At 46.8% G+C, this 27,058-nt stretch overlaps 1 protein-coding gene across 1 annotated transcript in view; it reads right to left on the reverse strand.

Annotated features, from left to right (window-relative positions):
• OPHN1 (oligophrenin 1) overlaps positions 1 to 27,058 on the reverse strand; it is a 184,109-nt gene that overhangs the window by 96,985 nt on the left and 60,066 nt on the right. The window contains exons 4-10 of the mRNA XM_056859175.1: positions 26,006 to 26,077; positions 8,258 to 8,359; positions 4,240 to 4,350; positions 2,397 to 2,501; positions 1,567 to 1,696; positions 889 to 989; positions 596 to 687 (exon numbers count right to left, since the gene is read on the reverse strand). Coding sequence (XP_056715153.1) covers positions 596 to 687; positions 889 to 989; positions 1,567 to 1,696; positions 2,397 to 2,501; positions 4,240 to 4,350; positions 8,258 to 8,359; positions 26,006 to 26,077 — 713 coding nt within the window. The remainder of the gene's footprint in view (positions 1 to 595; positions 688 to 888; positions 990 to 1,566; positions 1,697 to 2,396; positions 2,502 to 4,239; positions 4,351 to 8,257; positions 8,360 to 26,005; positions 26,078 to 27,058) is intronic.

The following is a 27,058-nucleotide window of genomic DNA, read 5'->3' on the forward strand; positions in this document are numbered from 1 at the left end:
CCATGTCACAATCCAGCATTATCCCTCAAAATTTCTTCATCTGTTTCCATGGGGCACGAATCTCAACTTTTACCTCGAAGTTTCTCTTCAGGCAAAATTCAGTGTCAAACTAGGACCTGAGAGAACCAGGTTCACTGGGAGACTTTGGGCCAGTCTCTCTCTCTCTCTCTCTCTCTCTCTCTCTCTCTCTCTCTCTCTGCCTCACAAGGTTGTTGGGAGCATAAAATGGAGGCCAACCACAAATGCCATCCTGAGCCCCTTGGCAGAAGGGTGGGCTAAAAGTGTACTTGATAGATGGACATCCATGTTTTCTGTAGAGAAGATGCACTGCTGGAAGAGGACCAGTCTTGTTAGAACTCTTTTAGCTTCCCTAACAATTCCTGTGATGCTTTATCCGAACAGGAACGTCCAAATTCACCTCAAAATTGCTCTTCGGGTGAAATTCTTTGGGAACGTCTGCTTCTATTATCTTTTAAAATCTTCAGATAATGCATCAGGCAACACCCCCCCCCTTCCCATGCTCATGTTCCTGCCCAGGAGAGAGTCCCAGAGAATTCAGAACCGCCTCAGTGCCACACGTAGCAGGACAACTCACCTTTCCATTGTCTCAATATCAAAGCAAAATCTTTTGTCTATGGAGTCTGTCTTCCGCCTCACACAGGATTTCAGCACAAATTGTAAGGTACCCTGAGGAGAAAAGAATTCAAAGCCAACATTTAAACAAACAAGAACAGTAAAGATTATCATTTTAAAGCCTCAGACGGGGGCCAGGATCAGTCTATGCAACTGGGGCAAAGAAGCAGGCAAAGGTGCATGTTTTGTCTGGACCTAGAACAGCCCCCACCACAACCCTGGGCTGGCAGAGCTCAGAGGAAGGAAGACGCTTACTTGCTTCGACCCGGGCTTCTGCTCCATGGGTGTCATTCTTAATGTCCTGTGTTCCTTTTCATACTGGCAATAATGCTTCACCCACGAGATGCCCAGAGCCCCTACAACAAGCAGAAAGGAAATAATGCAAGATCTCATGAGGGGTCAATGTTTGTTTTCCTTCTACATCCCTGTACAGCATATGGCTTCTCACGGCGCCTGCTCATATATTCCCTGGTCCTTACAGTCTAATTTCAACCCAGAGAGGGCGGCGAAGCACCCACACTTTCACCAGCCAAGCACTGTAGACTCGGGCTTACTTTCGGTACTCAGTGAGGAACGAGGGGCTCAAACAATCATGACACAGCTTTGGATCTATTACATTTGTACCCCACCTGTCCTCCAAGGATGTCAGTTCAGCAGACATGGCTTCCCCAAAATTTTATCCTGACACAACAGTCAAGCAAGGCCGAGTTGAGAGGCAGTGTTTGGCCCAGGCCCCCCAGACTGAACAGGGATTTGAATGCAGGCCTCCCCTGTTCTAGTCTAACACTTAAAATGTGGACTGCCGGCTATCCGTCTCCAGCAGCTACAAAAACCCAAGCTACAGAGGAGAGGGGAACTGGCTAGGGAGGCTCCTGTTCTCCTCATACACTGCTGTTCTTTATGGAAGCTCTAGAAACACCCAAAGCCCCTCACATTTTTCTTGAGTATACAGATAGCCTTCTATAGTCGGCTGCCCAGGTAGTTTGCAGGTCAAGGGAGCTTCTTTCATCCTCTTCTTGAGGTCTTCTAGCCCTTCACGTGTACTGGTGAAATGATTCCTTGTCTGTTGGGGAACAGGGAAAGCCTGAATTTGTATTGGCACACAAGCAGCAAACACAAATGTTCCACTGGCGAGTTTGGGCACATGCATCGATTTAAAAGCAAAAGAGCTGCACTGATGGGCCCGGCCCAAGTTCTGCGTCTCCCAGCATTTGGTTTCCCACAGAGGCTGAGCAGGTACCTCTGCAACATTTGCAGGACTTGCCAGCCTGTTAACTCCAGCATCAGGGGGATGTGACCTCTGAACAGAGAATTACACTGAGGTATCACAGCTACTTCAGTTCCTCAAACCCTTCAGAGTTGTTGCCCAGGTGTGCCAAGGACAGCACGTTATAATAACCGCTATTCCTGCAGCTGCCAAACAAAGGAAACTGTTACATTATAAGAAGTAACTGTGGCAGGACAATAAACCCCACAGTGTAGGAAGGGCACTGGTCAGATGGGTGGGGACTGCTGGGCGGAGAGAGGGAAAACAGCCAACTGCCCTCCAGCAAAAACAGGATTCTGAGCCCTACAACAACTTAAGAAATTTACAGCAAAAATCTCGGTCAATCCTGGAAAACACAATATAATCACCAAAAAATTGGTGATGGGAATTATAAATACCGCCTGAGTTCTCTCACTCATGAACCCTCCTACAGCAGAAACAGAAGGAAAAGACTAAGAAGTCTCTAAAGCTGCAAGGAAACTGCAAGGAAACTTACATTCTGCAAGCTGAGCTGAAGCTGCTGCTTGTATGGAAGGAAATCTTGTGTCAGCTCAACCGTCAGGTTGTTGTAGGTAAAGAGGCTGTGAAGAAAAGCCAGCACCTGTGCCAGAAACAACAGTCAGATACTCTCAACACTATGTACCAGCAAAATCAGACCTCTCAAATCATGGCAAAAGCTTTCCACATTCACACAGCTTCAAATCAAATTCCATTTCAGTTTGTGTAACATCAGGATGATGACCAAATAGGCCATGCCTTTACCTAAGACAAGGGGGAAGCGAGCAGGTGGCTTTGGGCAGTGGTTTTGGGCTCTACCGTGGTCCCTTTTAAACTGTTTGAACCAAGGAGAAAATCTAAAGCAAGAGATTGCATTTCTGTCCAATGTAGCATCAATCTTAAAAATCCAGTCTCATATACTGAAACCAGGCAAGGGGACACCCCAAGAATCATTCACTATGGATTAACGGCAAAGAATATTGTTGAAGTGGCATCCAAATGCAGTAGCAAAATGCTCTGCCTTAAAAGCAGACTGATAGAAAGATTTGCTTTCTCCAGAATCTAAATGGGACAACTGAGATGGAATAGGTCCCAGGGTCATGATCAAAAATTCATCCCAGCCCCAGATCTCTATACCATAAAGGAGCGGTGGGATGGCTTTCACAGATGGATCTATCAAAAATCCTCCTTTCGAGCTGTAAAATTTCCAAAAGATCAGAATGACATTCCTGTAACAGGAACAAGAAGTGTTTTTCATGTTTGTGCCAACTGATTTCGCCCACAGTCAATTGCCTGAGTTAAAGGCAGCAGTTAGATTTACAAATGCAACGGACATGGACGTGGTGGGGCCCTGTTTTCTCTTCATACCATATAAATCTTGGAGAGGTACATCTCTCAGCCCACCCCAAGCCCAGAGGATGCCACAGAGATGGAGAGGTGGGTGTGGCAGAACAGACAGGTTGCCTCCAGAGAAGATAAGAATGTGCTGACGGAAGGGGGTGGGCCTTGTTGAAACCTGTTTGACAGTCTCTCTGATGTTTTGTCCAAAGAGGAATCTCCAAACTCACTTCAGATGAAATTCAGTGGAAACTTCACTTCTGTTAGCTTTTACGGACTTCAGACGATGCACCAGTCACGTTTCCTGCCCATGCCGTGCCAGTGACGGTATCAAGATCCATCTGCCAGAAGCAGCAGACAGCCAGAGCTTCCGCTGTTCATGAGACTGCAGGCCTGAAAACAAGGCCTCCTGGTTCTGTTTCTACTACTTTTGTATAGTCCTGAATCTTATTTATCTTACCTAATTGCAAAAAAATATTAGTGCCCAAGGCTGTTGATGAATGTCCTGCAGCGCGCTACTGGTGGCAAAACATTCACTGGACATGAAACACTTATTTCAGTGAAAGAGAAAAGGGAGGGGCTCTTTGCAAGTTTTGTGTGCTGCAATAATAATCAGAAATGCTGAGCTCTCTGGGAGAACAGCAACGAAGCCAAGACATTGGCATATGGGCGGAGGAAAATTAACTCTATGTGGCTTTCCCATTCCAGGGCTACTGAATGTGTTAAAACTTCCTACATGGAGAATAATTGTATTGCGAATGTGGGCACACAGCAACATCCGTGTGGGGGCACATGTGCACAGACTGGGCAATCTGTGCCTGGAGCACTGATTGGAGAAGGAGAAATGATGCCCTTCTGATGTTACCACCTAAAAATTTCTCTCTTTCCCCTTCCAAAGAGATTAAACAGATGGAAATCACAGCACACAAAGCAGCTTTTAAAATCCAAATGCCATCTGGGGGGAGGGGAATTTGGAAAGACAGACCAAAAGAAAGCATGCTTACAGGCTCCACAATACAGAACTTCTTGCTTTCCTGCACTTCTTGGATTTGGTACACATATTCCAGGGAAGATTCAAAGAAAACATGCTGTTCTTTATCCACCTGTAGGTCAGCCTAAGTTAGAGAGAAAGAGGAGTGTTATGGAACACACTGATTTATGGCAGCCACATACTCATGAGCTGCTAAGAGCTATTGTTCCTTTCAAAACTGGAAAATAACCCAGCATGCATCTGGCTTTCTCCCCCAAGAGCTGAATTACATTAGCCATATTTCCTGTCCAAATTATATCTTGGTTTCAGAATATCCATTATGGCTAGCAAACAGAAATGCTGCTCCTTGGAAAACAGGAAGAGCTCTCAAAAGGAGCGAACAAGAAGCCCCCTGACACATGAGCACATAAAGCTGCCCTGGGCCATTGGCTCACCTCAGGCAGCAGTTGCCAGTATGGTGCCAAGGAGTGCCATATCACCTGCCAATGGAAGGCCTAAGACCGTGTTGGCAGACCTATGGCACGCGTGTCGCAGCCGGCACGCCGAGCCCTCTCTGTGGGCACGTGCAGACCCATTGCGTCTGCCTAGGGCTGTGCCGTGTTGCCGTGGTGCGGTGCTCCTTCTCCCCAAGCCTGTGCTCCCCAAGCCTGCGCTGGAACCCTCCCTCTCCTTGCACCCGGGGCAAGTCCCTCCCTCTCTCTCAGCTGAGTTGCGGCTGCAGCTCAGCTGTTTGTCGGGGGCCCCGCCCGTCTTCAGTTTGTCTGGGGCCCCGCCCATCTAAAAAAGCATTTAGAAAATTCTACAACATTTGCAGACAATCCTACAAGCCATCATGAAATCTACAAGGAATTTTCTACAGTGAGGGAAAGAAGTATTTGATCCCCTGCTAAATTTGCCCATTTGCCCTCTGACGAAGAAATTACCAGTCCATAATTTTAATGGTAGGTTTATTGTAGCTGTGAGAGACAGAATAACAACAGGAAAAACCCCAGAAACCCAGAAGACAAAAGTCAGAGATTGATGTGCATTATAATGAGTAAAATAAGTATTTGATCCCCTATCAACCAGCCAGATTAGGGTTAGGGTTAGGGTTCTGCTGTCGATAGAAGCAATCAATCCATCAGATTCCAAACTAGCCACCATGATCAAGACCAAAGAGCTGTCCAAGGATGTCAGGGACAAGATTGTAGACCTGCACGGCTGGACTGGGCTACAAGACTATTGCCAAGCAGCTTGGTGAGAAGGTGACAACCCAACCCTAACCCTAACTGTCAACCTCCCTCGGTCTGGGGCTCCATGCAAGATCTCATCTCGTGGAGTTGCAATGATCATGAGAACGGTGATGAAGCAGCCCAGAACTACATGGGGGGAACTTGTCAATGATCTCAGGGCAGCTGGGACCATAGTCACCATGAAAACAGTTGGTAACACACTACGCCGTGAAGGACTGAGATGTTGCAGAGCCCGCAAGGTCCCCTTGCTCAAGACAGCACATGTACAGGCCCGTCTGCAGTTTGCCAATGCACACCTGAATGACCCAGAGGAGAACTGGGTGAAAGTGTTGTGGTCAGATGAGACCAAAATCGAGCTCTTTGGCATCAACTCAACTCACCGTGTTTGGAGGAGGAGGAATGCTGCCTATGACCCCAAGAACACCATCCCCACCATCAAACATGGAGGGGGACATATTAGGCTTTGCGGGTGTTTTTCTGCTAAGGGGACCAGGACACCTTCACCGCATCGAAGGGATGATGGACGGGACCGTGTATCGTCAAATCTTGGGTGAGCACCTCCTTCCCTCAGCCAGGGCATTGAAAATGGGTCGAGGATGGGTATTCCAGCATGACAATGACCCAAAACACACGGCCAAGGCAACAAAGGAGTGGCTCAAGAAGAAGCACATTAAGGTCCTGGAGTGGCCTAGCCAGTTTCCAGACATTAATCCCATCGAAAATCTGTGGAGGGAGACGAAGGTTCTAGTAGCTACACATCAGCCTCGAAATCTTACTGACTTGGAGGGGATCTGCAAAGAGGAGTGGGACAAAATACCTCCTGAGATGTGTGCAAACCTGGTGGCCACCTACAAGAAACGTCTGACTTCTGTAATTGCCAACAAGGGTTTTGCCACCAAGTACAAAGTCATCTTTTGCAAAGGGATCAAATACTTATTTCACTCATTATAATGCACATCAATCTCTGACTTTTGTCTTCTGGGTTTCTGGGGTTTTTCCTGTTGTTATTCCGTCTCTCACAGCTACAATAGACCTACCATTAAAATTATGGACTGGTCATTTCTTCGTCAGAGGGCAAACGGGCAAATTCAGCAAGGGATCAAATACTTCTTTCCCTCACTGTAGCATTGTAGCAGCTGCAAAGCTGAACTTTAGTAACAGATTTTTACAGTTCTGTAAGATGGAGACAACCCTGTGTTTTCTTACTTCTCCAGATAAAGCCAAATTTGAAGAACTTGATCTTTCCTGCCTACACTGGTTAATTTTAGAAAATCTGGAAATGGAGCTAACAGAATTTCAAGAAAGCTCTATCTGGAAAAATAAATTCTATGACCTGCGTGAAACACTTGAGAAGATAGAACGGATGCCAAAGGACAGCACAGTTAGTTCTGAAAATGAAATCCTTAAAGTGTGGAATTCTCTGCCAAATAATTTTAAGTCAATGAAAGCACTTGGGATTGCTTTCCTGACTTTGTTTGGATCATCTTATGCTTGTGAGCAGCTGTTTTCAGCTTTGAATTATATCAAATCTGACACCAGAAACAGGCTAACCTGAGTGCTGCATGTGTTGCTCTCAAACTTACAAAGTATGAGCCAAGGGTAGACAAATTATCAGCATGCACACAACAGCAAAAATCACATTAATTGTTCAAAAAAATTGACGATGTCCTCAAAGATGTCACAAAAATGGTGAATTACATCATGGCTCGTGCTCTGAATTGTCGACAGTTTCAAGCACTTCTTGAGGAGGTTCAGGCACAGTATAATTGTTTACTTATGTACAATAATGTCCGGTGGCTGAGCAGAGGACGAGTCCTGGAGAGATGCATGCCAAATGCAAACTTTTACCTTTCAATAAAAAGTTTGTATCATTGAAAGCTCTGTTATTGTGTTTTTCTTTTAACGCAAAATATGTGACTGTATGAGTTGTTTTTTCCAAACTAAAATCTCAGTATTCAGGTTAAATTGCCGTATTGGCACTTGGCGATAAATAAGTGGGTTTTGGGTTGCAGTTTGGGCACTCGGTCTCTAAAAGGTTCGCCATCACTGGCCTAGGAACTCGCTTTGACTGCTGGGGACAACATCCAAGGCCCCAAGAAGGTCACTGGTCACTTCCTACCACCAGGACACTGGGCTTTTCTTTGATAGTTGTGTCACAACTGCATTTTGGCCATACACTTCTGAAAGTCAGGATGTGTTCTTTTCTTTGGAGGTAAGAGGGTAAGTTTCTCTTGTCATCGAGCTAAGAAACCTCTGCCTGTGACCACGAGGCAAACAAACCATCCTTTTCCTTTGGAAACAGATCCTTTCCTTCAAAGCAAAAAGCCCATCCTGACTTTCAGAAGCACCCACCTCTTTTGGAGGAGGGTGTTTGGCTCGGAACTTCATTTTGCACTTAGCTCTGCCCCTGAGGAGGTCATTTTCTGGTGGTGCCCACTACCATCACTCAAAATCCCAAAAGTGCCCACATGGTCAAGAAGATGGGGGAGGGGGCTGTTCTAGGGATTCTGGTAACATCCTTTCCCAGCCTTGCATCCCAAGGGCTCTTGGCAAGCGAGGACAAGGACTGAACCAGGGGCCTCCGTCATGCAAAGGACAGGCTCCACTACTGAGTTGCGGATCAACTGGCCCTCCATGAGGGAGCTGGCTGCATCCCTCCAATAGTTCGTATCTGCTGAAATGCTCTCACCCAAAGGGCTGGGCTGCCTTGACCTAGTCTAGCACCTTTCGCAGTCAGGCTCTCAGTCTTTACAGTCGTTACGCTCAACTCCAGGGATAAACAAAAAGCTCTACACTTACTTCTTGTAGCTGGGCTTCCTTTTTCTTTGAAGATAAATTCAAGTGGCGGTCTAACACAGAGTAAAACTTCTCACCGTCCTTCTCAAATTTCTTTTTCCTTTCCTGTAGTCAGGACAAAAAGCAGTTAAGAGCAGTTGCAGGGGTTTTTTGTCTTTTCTTTCTTTCTTTCTTTTTTTTTAAGAGGAGTTCATGTCCAACCAGAAGACACTCCTGTGTGCATGAAAAACCCCAGACTGTTCAGCAGGGAAAGTCAATCATCATTACTGATATTATTTCTGACGTTTCTGAGTAGAGCATGGGTGTTCCAAAAAGATCAACAAGCCAACCTCTGCTTATGAGACTTTTTTGTACTTGACAAATGTGCACCCTCCTCACTTGTCAGAAAGGTGAGCTACACGGCAGCTGTGCTTTTAAAAATAAAAATTACTTAAAAAAATTATTAGGCACCTACCATCCTTGCAGAACTCAAGGTGGCTTACAATGTAAACAAAACAACTATATTTTAAAAAAACACCTAAAACCCCACAATTTAAAATCCTAGTTAGGAGAATTATACCCACCAATCCTTTGTGCTGCTCAAAAAGACGGTTTTTCACCTCACAGCCACCATTTGGGTAGGTTTCGTGAGAGACGACCACAGTCCTGAGACTTGCCCAGTGGATTTTAAAGCAAAATCGGGCTCTGACCCTCAGTTCCCTCCCTCCAAGCTTCCCAGGTGCCGGTCTACTCTGGCAACTTGTATAGTGACTCTTTAGAAGAAAAAGGAATTGGTTTTTATAACCCGCTTTTCTCAGTAAGGAGTCTCAAAGCAGCTTACAATCGCCTTCCCTCCCCCCAACACACACAACAGGTACCTTGTGAGGTTTGGTGGGGCCGAGAGAGTTCGGAGAGAACTGTGACTGGCCCAAGGTCAACCAGCAGGCTTCATGTGGAGGAGTGGGGACACCAAACCGGTTCACCAGATTAGAGTCCGCCGCTCATGTGGAGGAGTGAAGAATCAAACCCAGTTCTCCAAATTATATTTTGCCGCTCTGAACCACTACACCATGTTGGCTAGTATTCAGTACGGAACCCCCAAATACAACCAAACCTACACCGGCTGTTTGACAACATTGGCAAGATATACAAAAACAGTGGTGAATATGCAGGCACATGTGCACACCTAGGTCTTTGAGCTGCACACATCACAACACAACATCCCTTACGAATGCACAAACCACAAACCAGCCGCGACTGCAAATGCTAGACAAAACCGGAAGTGACTCCCTTTACTAGTGGGCAAAAGAGGAATCAGCAGGGCTGTTGAAAAAAAATTTTTTGGCTTGGTTCGGATTCAGCCGAATTCCGACGCGCCCCCCCCCCCGTTCGGGCATGCCGAATTCGGCAGGAAATTCAGCATTCCCAGACAAATTTGGCAATTTAAAGCCCTTTTGGGGCTTTCCGCAGCTCGGGGGAGACATTTTTTGAGGTGGGGATCCCAAACTTCCAGGGTAGCTTGGGGGGACCCTCCTTGCAAGAACCCCTGAGTTTGGTGAGGATTTGGTCAGGGGGTCCAGAGTTATGGGGTCTGGAAGGGGGCAAGCCCCCTTCTCCATTAAAACCAATGCAAAAGGTTTTACATTGGTTTTTATGGAGAAGGGGGCTTGCCCCCTTCCAGACCCCATAACTCCGGACCCCCAGACCCAATCCTCATCAAACACAGGGGTTCTTGCAAGGAGGGGCCCCCCAAACTACCCTGAAAGTTTGGGACCTCTACCTCAAAAAATGCCCCCCAGAGCAGTGGGAAAATACCTCCCTATGGCTTTCTGTGCTGGGAGAATTCTCATAAAGCTATTTCCTATTTGCGGTTAACATTCCTAGGCGTCTAGGAATAGATATAAAAATTATATCTAGGAATAGATATAAAATTATGCATGGTATGGAGAGAGACTAGAACATGGAGTCATCTGCTGAAGCTGGAGGGAGAGATTCAAAACTGACAAAAGGAAGTATTTCTTCACACAGTGTAGAAAACTCTTATGGGTAATATGGCAATCGCTGGGCAGGCCCTGATTGCTTTTGAGAATATTAGATCATAACAGTTCATATGTCTCATCTCTTGCTATATACTGTCTAAAGTTCACTAACTGTATGATGACCTCCTCACCTCAGTGTAGCAACCTTAAAGGGATTAGCTTCGGTTAATCCACTCATTCTAAGGTACCAGACAGCCAAATGTTTGCTCTAAGGATGCTGACTTTAAGATGGAATGTGTCATTGTCTTTCTTTCCTTTTGATCCCATTAATCATTGATCTTTGTATGCCTTGTTTTAGTTCCATTGTGTAATCACTGCCTGACCTTTGCTATCCATTGTAATATCGCTTAATAAAAACCTTGGGTGCTCTGAGAAAAGGCAGAGTATTCTCCAAGAATTCAAGATACAGAATTGTCTGTCTCTTCCCTTCATCTGGCGCCCGTGGAACAGGGACCGAATCCCAGCCCGCTTACTTCGCCTGGCACGGGCTTCGAGGTGCACCCTTCATTCTGTTTACAGAATCCCTGGTAATTATGGGCTCCTCCCTCTCTGCTCTACAGCAGAAACATGTGGAGGAATTGAGGTATCTTTTAGAGAAGATAGGACAGAGCATTTCCAGCTCACAGCTTTCTCAGCTGGTTCAAGAAATAGGGGAACAGTGTCCTTGGTACCCTGAACAAGGATCCCTAAGATTGGGAGATTGGGAAAAATAGGAAAGGTTCTTCACACTGAGCCAAGAGCACCCATTCATACCCTGTAGCTCTGGCATTTGTGTCGGTATGCCATTGAGAAATTTGGTCCCTCTGACAGTCCTCGCCTCACCTTATCAACTGTCTCCCCTCCATCTCAGTATCAGTTACTTGTAGTAACTCCTCCTGAGTGCTCAGCTCCTCCTCCAGAGGAAAAAACAAATGCAAGTTCTCTAGGTCCTGTGATCAAAAATGCCTTTGAACAAATGGTGGAAGGAGTGACAGATAATGGCAAGGTGGAGGCTGAGGGGCTGGCAGAATTATTGGAGGAATGTCCTATTACATATGGGAAGGATGCACAAGGAAATGTTCAAATTAATTATGCCCCTCTTTCTCATTCAGTTTTTAGTGAAGCAAGGACAACAGATCACATGATAGGTAAAAGGCAGTTTTCTACATAGGAAGCACAAGCTCAGCTGGCTCAGGTAATTTTGGCAGCCAGCACCCAATGTGCCCTTTGGGCTCTTGCAAAAATTCCAGTCACAGAGGTGCCACCTCCTTGAGAATACAGGAAAAGGAAAAAGTCCATACCCTATGGGTCTAACATTTTAAATTTATTTCAAGTTATTGTTGATGGTTAACATGTTTTCAAGACTTTATTACAGTGAGTAACACTGAAGAGACACTGTCCTTCAGTGTTACTCCTCTGAAGATGCCGGCCACAGCTGCTGGCGAAACGTCAGGAAAGAAAATACCAAGACCACGGCCCGGATAACCTATGAGAACCAAAAATTCTAGAATTTTCTAAACAGGTTTTTTGTTAATCCTTAAGGTACCATGGATTAATAAAAGTCTTGCTACAGTTCTTGTGTGATATGAATTTCAGGAAAGTTATTTATCCTTTAGTCTCTTTTAACCTGCTTATTTTGCATTATAGTTTAAGTATAAAGTATAAGTTATGTAATTTTATTTACTTTTGGTGTGTATTACTGTGCAGTAATATATTTTTAGTAATATATGTTTAGTAATGTTTTCAGTAATATGTTTAGCATGACTTCAGTAATATGTTTAGTATGATTTCAGTAATATGTCTACTCCATTTGCTTCATTTTGCATATATTAATAGAGAAGTAGATATTTGGGAAAGTAAAAATTGTAGGAGTGGCTTTTTGCCTGAGACTGTAGCTCAGAAGCCACAGAATGGGATTATTTAATAGGAACTTGGGGAAAGGTTTTTGAATTGTCTACAAATAAGCAGATACAAATCAGGTAGGAGTGCATCAGGGCACTCGAACCCCTCTCATTTTTGTTTTCCCTCATGGCTTTTATGTTTGTGTTAGGAGTACAGACACATGGGCTCTCTAGGCCCTGATGGTCTCATGAATCTTCCTCTCTCACCTGGGAAGCGCTGCTCCTCCCAGGGGCAAGCTTTCTTCCTTTTTAAGTGAATCAATTTTATGTTACACTTATATGGAAACAGAGTTTATTTCATAAGTACCATAATCAAATAGTTCTTGCTTTTATGATTTTGTTTTGAAAATTAATTGGCACTCAGTATGTATTTTGAATTGTCAAGAATTGTGAGGGAAGGAACAGCCTCTGTGTGAGGGCCATGTGTTTCTGACTTCTCCGGGTTCCTCATTCCCTCCCCTTTGAACTCGCAAAGAACAGTTCACACCTCCCCGTGCCTTCCTGGGTCTCACGGCCCATCTATCTTGCCCAGGTGCCAGCTCTCCCTCCCCTGCTGCGCTTCCTGCCTCCACTCCCTCAGGCCGGGCCCGGCCTTGAAGTGCTGATAGCCCTCACTGTCTCCTTGGGACTGTTTGATGTTTTGTATTGCACCAATCTGTCTTGCAGTTTCTCACAACAGGAGTGTGAACCTTTTGCCCTGTAGTAGATATATACTGTAACCCCGATAAGCTAGTTCACTTGTAACTTTGAATCCGTGTCTGCTCATATCTTCTGAAGCCTTCAATAAATCCTTTGTTTCTGCACCAAGTCTGAGCGAGTGATTTGGCGAAGTAGCACAGGGGATTGGGACTCTCACATTAAGTTACAAGTCCCTGCCTTTTTCGCTCTGCACCTGTACCGGACGGGACAGCGATGCAAGGCGAGGAGGATCCCACTACACCCCCCAGTTCACCGGACAAGCGCGAGGCACCGGTGCTTCAAGACCCCAAGGAGGAGGAAGCCAAACGGAAGATACCCGTGGTCCCTAAGCCGGGACCGGACTTGGGCACGAAGCCCAAGAACCCTTTCAACTCCTGGCTGGACTCCCCCAAGGACTGGTCGCTCTCACGGACCGAGGCGAAACACCGCCGCTTGGCCTTATCCGGCACGGGACTCGAAGGCGACCTCGCTCGAAGGGAGGCCCTGATGGATGAGGAATGGAGGCAATGGCAAGAGGAGCGCCAGACCATGCTGGCACGCATGGATACCATGCAGGCTGTGATGGGCCAGATGGCAGCCGCTCTGGACGCGCTGAAGGTACAGCCACCCCCCGGTAACCCCCCAGACGGGGCACCGGTAACCCCTCCCGTCCCTCCTAGCGCCCCGGCCCGCCGTGACCTGAAGATCACGTACGATGGGTCGGGGGATCAATTGACTTTCTTTTTAGTCCAAGTGGACATTTTCATGCGTGAGCAGGGCCGGACCTTCACCTCCGAGGAGTCCCGGGTCCAGTACGTGGCCTCCCTCTTGCAAGGCGAGGCGGCAGCCTGGATGGTGCTGCAGTACGAACTCCGCTCCCCTGTACTAAGGAGTCTAGATGAGTTTATGGTTGCTCTCCGGAACCGGTTCGAGGACCCGAACCTGGGGGAGCGGGCTAAGGCCAACTTGATGCAGCTGCGCCAAGGGACTAAGTCGGTGGCGCAGTATGCAAGCGAATTCCAGTCCCTATCGAGTAGAATCTTGGATTGGAGTGAAGCCACCCGGGTACAGTGCTTCAGGGAGGGACTGAATCCGGACCTGCAACACTGGGCTTTCATGCAGGGTAATCCCCCTGATGTCGAGGGTTGGGTACGCCATGCGGCAGACATTGAAAATCGTAAGCAACTACTGAATCTGTCCAAGCTGCGCACCGGTCGCGATCTTCAGCGGCGAGGGGACAAGCCAGGCGGGCCCAGAGATCCCCGAACACCGGGAGGCAGCGGCCCCTCGGCTGCTGAACGCCGCAAGCGCTTCGAAGCGGGAGTGTGCTTGGTATGCGGAGGCAAGGGTCACTTCGCCTCGACATGCCCGTCCCGTACCGGGCGTCCTCCCCCGCCTCGTCCGTCCGAACCAGAGAAAGCCCCAGCGGAGGGCCAACCTCGACGCCGGAGTAGTGCTCCCGGTCGCCGGAGCGCGCCCTCGGCGCTGCACGCGCGCACCCAAGAGGAAGCGTCCACTTCCTCCGGTCCATCGGGATCCCGGATTACAAATGCCACCTTTGACTCCGCCGAGTCACGGAATACAATTACCCCATCTCCTTCGTCCAGCGAGGAGGAAGAGTGGGAGATGCCGGCAAAAAAAGCCGTTGGTCTGCTGTAAGAGGGGCTCCTCAGCAGACCGTTCCGATTGTTGTGCAAGGAGCTCCCCCAATGGTAAGCGCCCAAGAGGAAAATGTGTATATCCGAGTCCACCTTTCCCTAGCCAAAGGAGGTCCGGGATTAGAGTTTCCCGCCTTGGTTGACTCCGGGTGCGCCCGGACCTTAATGAGTGAGGAAGTAGCCAAGAAGTTATGCGTCGGGCGCAAACGGCTCCCGACCCCCCTCCGTTTTTCACAAATGGACGGTAGTGACTTTAAAAAAGGGCCGGTTACCCACCGCACCACGGAAGTGGTCATGGCCGTTGGGGAACATTGGGAAAGACTTTATTTTACCATCGCCCCCATTGTAGCCCCCGTGGTGTTAGGGATGAATTGGTTGCGGGGACATAATCCCTCCATAGACTGGGTTAAGCGGACGCTCACTTTCCCCGAGGACCCCTGCCTTCTACACGATAAGGACCAAGTGTTCTGCACCCCAGCCGCCGCGTTGGTGGGCTCCCCGGCGCCTGTTACCGCTCCACCCCAGCTACCCTCCGACTATGTACAGTTTGCGGATGTATTCGATGTGAGGGAATGTGATGAACTGCCCCCACACCGAGAAACCGACTGCGCCATTGAGATTGTGGGGGAAGGCAAGCTGTCCAAGGGAAAGGTTTGTCCCATGAGCCCTAATGAGAAAGCGGTCCTACGGGACTACCTGGACACTAACTTAGCCCGGGGTTTTATCCGTCCGTCTAAAGCCCCGTATTCTGCCCCTGCCTTCTTCGTCAAGAAGAAGACAGGGGATTTGAGACTGTGCATTGACTTTCGCAGGCTGAATGCTGTCACCCAGTCTAACGCTTACCCCCTCCCTCTCATTCCAGACCTGCTAGCACAATTGAAGGAGGGCCGAATTTTCACCAAATTGGATTTGGTGGAAGCCTACCACCGCATCCGTATCAAGGAGGGGGATGAACCCAAGACAGCCTTCTCCAGCTGTTTTGGCATGTTTGAATACTTAGTCATGCCGTTCGGACTTTCGGGGGCTCCCAGCGTGTTCATGCAATTGATTAATGATGTGTTACATGATTTGTTATTTCGTGGGGTGGTAGTGTTCTTAGATGACATTCTCATTTATTCGGAAACTATGGAAGAACATGTCCGTCTGGTGCGTGAGGTACTCCAGCGGCTTAGGGACCATAAACTGTATGCTAAAGTGTCCAAGTGTGAATTTCACCAACCTTCCATAACGTTCTTAGGATATGTCATCTCCCACCAAGGTTTGGAGATGGACCCCGACAAGGTTCGGGCGGTTAAGGATTGGGAACCCCCCTCCACGCGCCGACAGTTACAGCAGTTTCTGGGGTTTGCCAATTTCTACCGCAACTTTATCCCCAACTTCGCCCAAGTGGCCCTTCCCCTCACTTCCCTCTTGCGCACCAAGGGGAAAGGGGCAAACGCCGCTCTACCTTCCGCCCGTTTGCAGTGGTCTCCTCCTTGTCAGCAGGCCTTTGATAATTTAAAACTACTCTTTTCGTCCGAGCCGGTCCTGGCCCACCCGGACTGCAATAGACCTTTTGTAGTCCAGGTGGATGCCTCGGATGTAGCTATGGGAGGGGCGCTGCTGCAACGGGAGGACGGCGGCGCCTTACGGCCGTGCGCCTACTTCTCTAAGAAGTTTTCCCCGTCCGAGATTAACTGGGCCATTTGGGAGAAGGAGGCGGCAGCAGTCAAACATGCTCTCACCATTTGGAGGCACTTCCTGGAAGGGGCAGAGAGTCCATTTGAGGTGTGGACCGATCACAAGAATTTGGAGGCTCTGAAGGGAGCCCGAAAGCTCAACGCGAAACAGATTCGTTGGGCTCAATTCTTCGCCAAATTCCGGTTCACACTCAAACATGTTCCCGGTAAAGAGAATGCCCTGGCCGATGCTCTGTCCCGACTGCCCCAGTACCGCAATGATTTTGACCGTCCCGTGGACTCCCTGTTTACCCCCGAACAACGAGGGGAGGTCCGGGGACTGGCCGTCACCACCAGATCGCAAGCTCGCTCACCGGGCGATCCCTTGCTCAAAGGAATCCCGGAGGCGTTTCAGCGGCGCCTCCGGGACGCCTCCTTACAGGAGGCGGAGCAGCAGGTTCTTCCTGCCGGCCTAGAGCAACAGGGTTCCTGGTGGACACTAGGGGGGAAACTTTATGTTCCGGCGCCTCTCCGCAAGGAGGTGTTGGAATTAGTCCACGGCGCCAAACTTGCGGGTCACTTCGGCTTCGTAAAAACCCTACACTTGGTGAGACGACAATTTTGGTGGCCTAGCATGAGAGCGGATGTGGAACTGTACGTGCGCAGCTGCCCCACCTGCGCCACGGCCAAAAAACGAATGGGAAAGCCTCCCGGGCTTCTGAAACCCTTGGAGGTCCCCTCCCGACCCTGGGAGGTAATAGCCATGGACTTTATCACCGATCTGCCTCCCAGCCGGGGCAAGACGGTACTCTGGGTAATCACGGACCTGTTCTCCAAACAGGTCCACTTTGTGCCCTGTGCCGGGCTCCCCTCGGCCCAGGGACTGGCCAGGTTGTTTGTCACCCATGTCCTCAGGCTTCACTCGGTCCCCAAGAAGGTCCTCTCCGACAGGGGGGTTCAGTTTGTTGCCAAATTCTGGCGGGCCTTCCTAAAATTGATGGGGGTGGAAGAGCAAGGACTCTCTTCAGCCTACCACCCGCAGACCGATGGGCAGACCGAACGAGTGAATGCAGTGGTTGAATGTTACCTCAGGTGTTATGTCAATTATCACCGATTGGGTAGATCTGCTGCCTTTTGCTGAGTATGCGTATAACAATGCTCCCCATTCCTCAACGGGGTTTAGCCCTTTCCAGGTGGTGTACGGGACAGACTTTGGCCCCTTCGGCTCCACCCCCGTCACCCCCGAACTCGAGGCGGTACCCGAAGTTCAAGAGTGGGTGCAAGTAGTCCGGTCCTCTTGGCCCTGGTTACAAAAGAACCTTGAACGGGCCAAGCGTAAATACAAAGAGCAAGCAGACAAGCATCGCTCCCCGGGGTGGGAACTCAAGGTGGGGGAACAGGTTTATCTCTCCACCAAAAACCTGCGCTCTCTCCGACCTTGCAAAAAACTCAATGATCGTTACGTGGGTCCCTTCCCCATATCCCGGGTGATCAACGAGGTCACGGTGGAATTGGACCTTCCGAAAACCTTGCGGGGCGTCCACCCTGTCTTCCATATTAGTCTACTCAAACCCTACATAGCCGCCCCGCAATTCCATCCCCCACCCAAACCTGAGCTGCCGACGGTTGTGGGAGGGGATACACACTTGGAAGTGTCCAAGGTCTTAGACAGCAAGTGGAAAAAGGGAAAACTGTTTTACTTTGTTCGATGGAAACATCTGGGTCCCGTGCACGATGAGTGGGTTGCAGCCCCCCACATGGCGGCCCCTCGCCTCGTTCAGGAGTTTCATTGCGCTTATCCTGATAAGCCTCAGCCTTCCGACCTTGCGGGAGGGGGGCCTTAAGGGGGGCAGAATGTGAGGGCCATGTGTTTCTGACTTCTCCGGGTTCCTCATTCCCTCCCCTTTGAACTCGCAAAGAACAGTTCACACCTCCCCGTGCCTTCCTGGGTCTCACGGCCCATCTATCTTGCCCAGGTGCCAGCTCTCCCTCCCCTGCTGCGCTTCCTGCCTCCACTCCCTCAGGCCGGGCCCGGCCTTGAAGTGCTGATAGCCCTCACTGTCTCCTTGGGACTGTTTGATGTTTTGTATTGCACCAATCTGTCTTGCAGTTTCTCACAACAGGAGTGTGAACCTTTTGCCCTGTAGTAGATATATACTGTAATCCCGATAAGCTAGTTCACTTGTAACTTTGAATCCGTGTCTGCTCATATCTTCTGAAGCCTTCAATAAATCCTTTGTTTCTGCACCAAGTCTGAGCGAGTGATTTGGCGAAGTAGCACAGGGGATTGGGACTCTCACACTCTGCGCTTCTGTCCTGCCCTCCAATCTTTCGTCCTGTTTTATTTTTGTGTGTGTTTGCCTTCCTCAGCAAGCTCCAACAGTCTTTTGTTTGTGCCGCCACTCTGCACAAGCATAGAAATACCTGCTCCATTCTATTTTTGCCTTCATTTAAAGGAATTCAATATTTGCTTGACCACTGCATGTCTCCACAATTGGCACATAAATTCTAACAAACACGGGACACTGCAGCGTCATTTTTGGATTAGCATTCTGGAATTGGATAGTTTTAAAGTCTGTTAGTATCATAATAAAACCCTCATGGTACAAGGTCTAACCTTTTTGTACAATGCTTTCATGGGTCATCCTTCCCGCTCATGAGCAGGCTTTTTTCCCTGTTTAGTAATGGTTTTTTTGTATGCCATTTTTATTTTGTTTAAAGGATACATTTTAATTCAAAACTACCATAAAATTAGTCCTATTCTAATCTAGTTAATATTAAAAATTATAGTATGCCCTGGAGACTAAAAACGACCCCGGGCACCGGAATTTTAACTCAAAATAAGTTTTTGCGTTTTCCCATTTGTTGCTTTTATTCCAAATTAACATATATTCAGCCTGTGCTTCGAGCTCCCATTTTGGTTGCACTTTTGGTTTTTGCCTGTCATAGCAAGTTCCATTACAGTTTGCCTTTTTTTTATTTTGGAAAGCTATTGTTAAGTTTGTACACTCTGTCCTTCTTGGTAAGTATTTTTACTTGTTTTAAGTGCTTTTTTAACCATAGGCTATTGCTATTTCTCTTTGTTTATTTTTTGTTTCCTTTCCCTTTTGAGTACACCTTTATTTTAACTTCATGTATGCTGGGGTTCCCCTAAAGGACCCCTCAGTAATCTTGCTTTCTTTCCTCTAGCAGTGTGAGAGAGAGACACCTTTTTCAATTTATTTTATAAATATGTATATTGCCTTAATTAGTTATGTCAATCTGCTTTAGGATGCCCAGTTCTATCTCCTATCCTGCCAACTGTAACTGATCTTTATCATATGGATATCTGCCTGCTTTTAGCACCCAAGACATACATTCCACTCCTCGGAAAAGAGGAGGGGGAGGGAAATAAAAACTTTCGTCATGCTTTATCTTAGCTTTGCAACTCTCCTCTTAGCAGCACCTAATTATGCATGCCCTGGCATGCCCTGCCAGGCTCTTTTCACTAACTTTCTTCCTGCAAGGTCCTTTCTACCACAAGAACTGACTGCATTCAGCTCTCTCTGCCGCAATGATTTTTTTTGTCTTGTTTGCTCTGCTTCAAGGTGCAATGCTCTCGCACAGCGCCTTTCCAGCCACTAATGTGTCTAAGTTCTATCCTTAAGTATGCAGGTCTCTGCTCTCGAGCCACAGCAGCTACTGGTGGACCTCCCTGCTGCAGGCTCCTCTGCTACTCCTCTATGCCATCTCCAGGCAGGAGAACCCCTGGCATTCAGCAACACGGGTTAAACTGCTGCAGCCTCCCTGCTGATCTCCGCCCTCTGACGTTATCTGGAAAGGGCAAAGCAACTGAAAAAGGAACCCTTCACTTGTTTCTCTTACAAAACCGAATTTTATAGATTCAATTTATCTCCCTTTGCTCAAGTGCTTGACTATTTTGTGTTTTATTGTTGATTTTACATGTTTTAATCTTTATGTTTTTGTTCTGTACAAAGTTTCTCACCTCATCCCACTTCTGACACTAGCTACTCCCGCCAAAAAAAGGGAATGATCTTCCATATACTTTTATTATGTAATAAAGACTGCAAGGGACTGTCCCTTAAGCCACTGATAATGCCCCTACATATGTATCCCAAGCATTTCAAATGTTTTGTACACAATGAGATATCAAGCTATGCCATGGAATTCCATACATTTCGACTGTAAAAACAGTTCTACAAAAACAATTTAAAAAGGATGAAATGTGGGCCCCTACATTAGAAGTGAATACATCATAATTTCATAATTTTATTTTCTCATAATCGTTTAACTGTTAATTGAGAATTTTTGCTCAGCTCACTGCTAATTCAATGACAATTTTGTGTATTATGTTAATAATAGGAAGTCAAAGAGTTCAAGTTGTCAGTTTTGCTGATCACCTACAATTTAATATCTGGGAACGTTTATCTAATATATCTAATGTATATAATGTATTTAATGTATCGCATTTTTGCTTGTTTGTATTCCTGTATGTAAACATCCTGTAAATTTCCAAATGAATCTGATATTCAATATTCTACCCAAAGCTAATTAAGGAACACCTACATATAAACTCCCTGCAGATGCGTGATCTTTATATATTCCTTTTTATTGCTTCACTTGAAAACATTTCCTGTATTCACATGGTAAATTGTACCTTCTCTAAAATTTCTGGAGTGTTCATCTTAAACCAGCTTTATGGAACTATTCTAAACCTCAAAATGTATCTTGTATCAATGTATCAAAATTATGTATCAAAATTATGTCTAAATTTCCTTTGCCATCTGGATGGGTTTTCTACATGTGGACAGCGAACCTTTAATTATGTTCCTGCCAATTTGTCAGCAGTACAATGTTGTCTTAGCCGATTCTCCATTTTACTTCCTGATAAAAATAATTTTAGTAGCCAAAAGACAAAACGGGAATCACAAATATTAGATGCGCAATGTGACTCTAATGTTCATCTTTTGTCTCAAACTGAATGTGTTGCTTTAATCTCACCGACAACAGCCAGTTAATTAAGACTCAGCTTACCCAGTTGCATATGTATAGCCTTTGTTTTTTATTTCTTTGCGTAATCAGCTGTTTTCTACAATGTATCCCTGCTTTATTTCAGCAAGGCAAACAGCTAATTTTCCCTGCTCCAAAGGTCCTCTATTTAACCAGAGATCATCTTCCATATGCATATAAATTGCTTTCTCAATATAAAAAAGAAAAAGATGAGATGTAGAAAACTCTTATGGGTAATATGGCAATCCCTGGGCAGGCCCTGATTGCTTTTGAGAATATTAGATCATAACAGTTCATATGTCTCATCTCTTGCTATATACTGTCTAAAGTTCACTAACTGTATGATGACCTCCTCACAGTGTAGCAACCTTAAAGGGATTAGCTTCGGTTAATCCACTCATTTTAAGGTACCAGACAGCCAAATGTTTGCTCTAAGGATGCTGACTTTAAGATGGAATGTGTCATTGTCTTTCTTTCCTTTTGATCTCATTAATCATTGATCTTTGTATGCCTTGTTTTAGTTCCATTGTGTAATCACTGCCTGACCTTTGCTATCCATTGTAATATCGCTTAATAAAAACCTTGGGTGCTCTGAGAAAAGGCAGAGTATTCTCCAAGAATTCTCTTCCCTTCAACACAGCACATAGTCAAATTGTGGAACTCCCTGCCCCAGGATGTGGTGATGGCTGCCAACTTGGAAGGCTTTAAGAGGGGAGCGGACATGTTCATGGAGGAGAGGGCTATTCATGGCTACTAGTAAGAATGGCTACTAGTCATGATGCATACCTATTATCGCCAGGATCAGAGGAGCATGCCTATTATATTAGATGCTGTGGAACACAGGCAGGATAATGCTGCTGCAGTTGTCTTGTTTGTGGGCTTCCTAGAGGCACCTGGTGGGCCACTGTGTGAACAGACTGCGGGACTTGATGGACCTTGGTTTGATACAGCATGGCTTTTCTTATGTTCTTAACACTGAGGCAAGCTCTGGAAGATTCAGGTGTTGCTGGACATGATGAGGCAGAATTACAGCTCAACGCTCCCCTCAGCCTCTCCTTGTTGACCTTCTGTAGCTGGTAAATCTGGCATGGAAAACTGGGCTCCAACCCAAGTTTTTGCCTGTGCTGAAGAGGAGGAAGGCCAAGCTGACCTCATTCAGCCATTCTGTTAAAAGAGGATTAGACAAATTCATGGAGGAAAGGTCTATAGGCGGCTACTAGCCATGGTGATTAAAAGGAACCTGCACATACCGAGGCAGTAAACCTCTGGATTCCAGTTCCAGGAGGCAACATCGGGGAAGGCCTCAGCCTCAATTCCCTGTTGTTAAGCCTCCAGAGGAACTGGTCAGCCACTGTGTAAGACGGGATGCTGGACTAGATGGACCCTCACTGGTCTGATCTGGCAGCAGAGCTATTCTGATGTTCTTAGAACTATTGAACAGTGCCATCCCAAGCACAGTCACATCTTTCTAAGTCTCTTGAAGCCCAAGGGTAGAACTCTGCTTAGGCTGGCACTCAAGAGTCACATCAGCTTCGCCCGATGTCGCACCATGGCCAGGTCAGCTGGTCTCACAAGCTCCTCCTCGGCCTCCGCTCTTTCCTCCCTTATCTAAGCCCTCCTCCCTTTCAACCCCTCCCCCAGCTCCACCCCCGAGCCTATATTGGGGTCTGCCCTCCCCTGGCTCCGCCCATCCCCCAGTTGGCCCGCAGCCAGGCCATGCCGCTCGCTGCGTGCCGGCTCTGGCCCGACCGCCGCTCCTCTGTTGGGGGAGCCCACCCATGGGTTAAATGGACAGGAGTCAAGGGTAACAAACACACTTAAGTTTGTTAAGTTTGGAAGTGTGACATTTAATTTAACAAACTTAAGTGTGTTTGTTACCCTTGACTCCTGTCCATTTAATTTAACAAACTTAAGTGTGTTTGTTACCCTTGATTCCTGTCCATTTAACCCATGGTGAACTCTATAGGACCCGGAGGGTTAAGGGTCCCTGTTCGCTGTCTGCTGTGTTCTCTGTTTTAAGGAAACGGGGAAAATTCCACTTTTCCTGGCACTGCTGAAGCCGAAGGCGGATCTTTTAATGGAAAAAGCAGGTGTGGACGCTGAGGTGGTTCACGGCCCTGCAACAAAACCCAGCATGGCTTCTGTAAGGATAGGCCATGTCTCACTAACCTATTAGTTTTTTTAAAACGTCAATAAGCATTTGGCAGGAATGAGCCTGTGGATATTGTGTATTTGGATTTCCAAAAAGCTTTTGACAAAGTCCCCCACCAAAGACTGCTAAGCAAACTTCATAGTCACGGGATAAGAGGACAAGTCCTCTTATGGATTGAGAGCTGGCTGAAAAATAGGAAGCAGAGAGTAGGAATCAATGGTCAGTTCTCACAATGGCGGGATGTGAGCAGTGGGGTGCCTCAGGGATCTGTGTTGGGACCGGTGCTTTTCAACCTGCTCATCAATGACCTGGAGTTGGGATTAAACAGTAAAGTAGCCAAGTTTGCAGATGACAACAAATTATTTAGGGTGGTTAAAACAAAATCGGACCGTGAAGAGCTCCAGAAGGATATCTGCATACTGGAAGAATGGGCATTAAAATGGCAAATGATATTCAATGTAAGTGTAAAGTGATGCATATTGGGACAAAAAATCCCAACTTCACATATACACTGATGAGATCTGTGCTGGCAGCAACAGACCAAGAAAGGGATCTTGGGGTGGTAGTGGATAGCTCAATGAAGATGTCAACCCAGTGTGCGGCTGCTGTAAAAAAGGCAAATTCCATGCTGGCCATAATTAGACGATGAATAGAGAATAAAACTGCTGATATCATACTACCCTTGTACAAATCTATGGTGAGACCACACTTGGAATACTGTGTACAGTTCTGGTCACCACACCTAAAAAAAGGATATTACAGAGCTTGAGAAGGTGCAGAAAACAGCAACCAAAATGATTAGGGGACTAGAGCAACTGTCCTATGGGGAGCGGTTAAGAAGCTTAGGGCTGTTTAGCTTGGAAAGAAGGCGGCTGAGGGGAGACATATTAGAGGTCTATAAAATTATGCATGGTTTGGAGAGAGTGGACAGGGAGAAGTTTTTCTCCCTTTCCCATAGTACTAGAACACGGGGTCATCTGCTAAAGCTGGAGGGTGAGAGATTCAAAACAGATAAAAGTAAGTATTTTTCACACAACGCATAGTTAAATTGTGGAACTCCCTGCCCCAGGATGTGGTGATGGCTGCCAACTTGAAAGGCTTTAACAGGGGAGTGGACGTGTTCATGGAGGAGAGGGGTATTCATGGCTGTTAGTTAGAATGGATACTAGTCAAGCTGCATACCTATTCTCTCTAGTATCAGAGGAGCATGCCTATTGTTTTGGGTGCAATGGAACAAAGGCAGGATGGTGCTGCTGCACTCGTCTTGTTAGTGGCTTCCTACAGGCACCTGGTTGGCCACTGTGTGAACAGACTGCTGGACTTGATGGGCCTTGGTCTGATCCAGCAGGGCCTTTCTTATGTTCTTATTAATGCCTTCCCACTCTAGTATGATAGTTGACACAAGTTACCAGAGCTGGGAGGTGCTCCATGCTGACTGGTTATGAAGTATATTCTCTAAGGACCAAACGAGACACGACAGCACACTTCTGGCCACCACGAGGACACCTCTGCCATTTTAAAGTCATTTAAAAATGCTGCGAGGGCCTGATCATATATAGTTCTAGGATCCATTTGAAAAGCACCTTTACAAAGTTTCTCTGCTGTAAATACCTGAATCAATTGATCATCTTGTCCTGTTCACAAGGGGAAAGTGTAGAAAAAGAGGCAAAAAGATTTATCTCTATGGGGTCCAAAACAACCCTACCTGGGGATTCCTTACATTCACCTTCTAGTTGGCTGTTAGGATCAGAATGTTAAACAATGGAATTAGATAAAATTAAGGAGGGGAAGATCTATACATCAAATAGAAAGGAAGGAAATGATAAGGGAAATGGATGGGAGAATACAGGATCCACAACAATGAACCTTTAAACAAGTGTCTGAGTGAAGGATCAAAAGACCAGCCAAGAGTGGAGCTCACGGTCTTCACTTACTCTTCTTGTTTTTGTTCACACGCTCCAAGGGGGTTCGGACTTCACAGGTGCAAGGTGGTAAGACAGAGGCCATGGAATCCTCTGCATTGTCTTTCATGACTTTCTGCAAGATCCGCGATTCCTTCCTCCCCACACACACCAGCCCTTCCCCCCACCACCACTTCATCTCACTCAACCTGCACCATTATGGTTCCACTTTGTAATGACAGCTTGCTTCAGAAGTCTCCATGTCAAGGGGAGATTACAGACAGCAACTTTTGATAGTGAGAGAGAAATTAACTTTTCCATCTATATAAAGGATTGCTTTTCAATGTGGGAAATTTACAAATATAAGCCAGTCCCATTAGCATTTTTTTAAAATAATGAACTTAAATGTGTTTTCACTTTGATGGTAGGACCACTCTACAGAGAGAGGCCAGGTCCACAGAACCAGGAGATCACTTGACAACTGTGTCCCAACAGCACATACAAGGTGTATGATTTATTGGATGCACCACTCAAAAGCTCCTTGCAAACCCAAAACCAGACACCTACGGGGAAGGTTTCAAAAGAAGGCCAGTCTAGAACATGCCGGTTACCTACACAGAGGGGTGCTTTTTTTTGTAGGGGACACACACAATCTCACATTTCCTGCTTCAGTGAATTGAGGAGACGGTATGAAAAAGCTCTTTTTTAAATAAATCCCTAGATTGCCATTCTGTTAACATCTCAGCATACAAGCAAGTTAATTTTTGCCTACTGATCACGAAGGGGGGGGACTTACTTTGGTGAGTCCTATTTGCTCCTTACGGAAGTTTTCCAGAGGTTTGATCAGCAAATCGCTGGCGTTCTGCACCTGCAGGCAGAGGTTTAAAAGTTGGAACATTTTATGTGTTTAACAAATTCTGGTGAGGGGAACCTTTGTTAACCGATTGCAACAAAAAGATCAAGGAGAATGGCACACGGGCGGATACATCCACACGGTAATTAGTCCTGGGCTGGGGAGAGAGTACATGGAAGTGCTGGTTTGTTCTGCTATGAACAATTTTGAGAAGTCTACAGGAAAATACTCTGTGCCCTTTAGTAGAAGACAAAGTCAAACAGAGATGGAAGCAGTTCTAAGCACTTCCAGCTTAGGAGAACTCTGCATGAGCCAAGCAGTTTGAGATGTCAAAACGCAACTGCCAAGCCCCTTTGAAACACTGTGGTCTCCTAAACACTTTGAAACCACAAAACATCAACCCCACATTTCAAAGAGGATTATGAATCATTACATGACACAGAAAGACCAGGGCTTAGGACTTCAGAGTCCTGGACCATTCTGGAGTCTGAAGGCATTGAAGGAATTTATGCAGCAATCACTGTATCCATCATGACTGTATGAGCAATGCCTTTGTACCTTTGCATCTGAGGGGAGACCGGGCAATACAGAGGTCCTGTCTGTGATACTACATCTGTAATAGCCCATTCACACATGGATGCCATCAGATGGTGTGGCATTTGACAAGTGACAAGCATGTAGGCACAAGTAATATCGCCAGCCACTTCAGATTAACTTGCTTTAGATGCAATACCAGGAGTACTAATACCATCGTCACCATTATCTAGCTATCGCAAGGCCCTCCACGACCAGCATCACCTTTAAACCAGGCTGTGGGCATCCAGACAGGCAGCGTCTGTGGTGTAGCGGTTAGACTGTTGGGCTAGGATCTGGAGACCCAGGTTCAAAACTAGCATTAATGCTCACTGGGTGGCCTTGGGCCTGTCACTCACTCTCAGCGTAACCTACCTCATAGGGTTGTTGTGAGAATACAGTGGAGGTGAGAAGAATGACGTA

This window comes from Euleptes europaea, chromosome 13 (genome assembly GCF_029931775.1).
Source record: "Euleptes europaea isolate rEulEur1 chromosome 13, rEulEur1.hap1, whole genome shotgun sequence".
NCBI classification, from domain to species: domain Eukaryota; kingdom Metazoa; phylum Chordata; class Lepidosauria; order Squamata; family Sphaerodactylidae; genus Euleptes; species Euleptes europaea.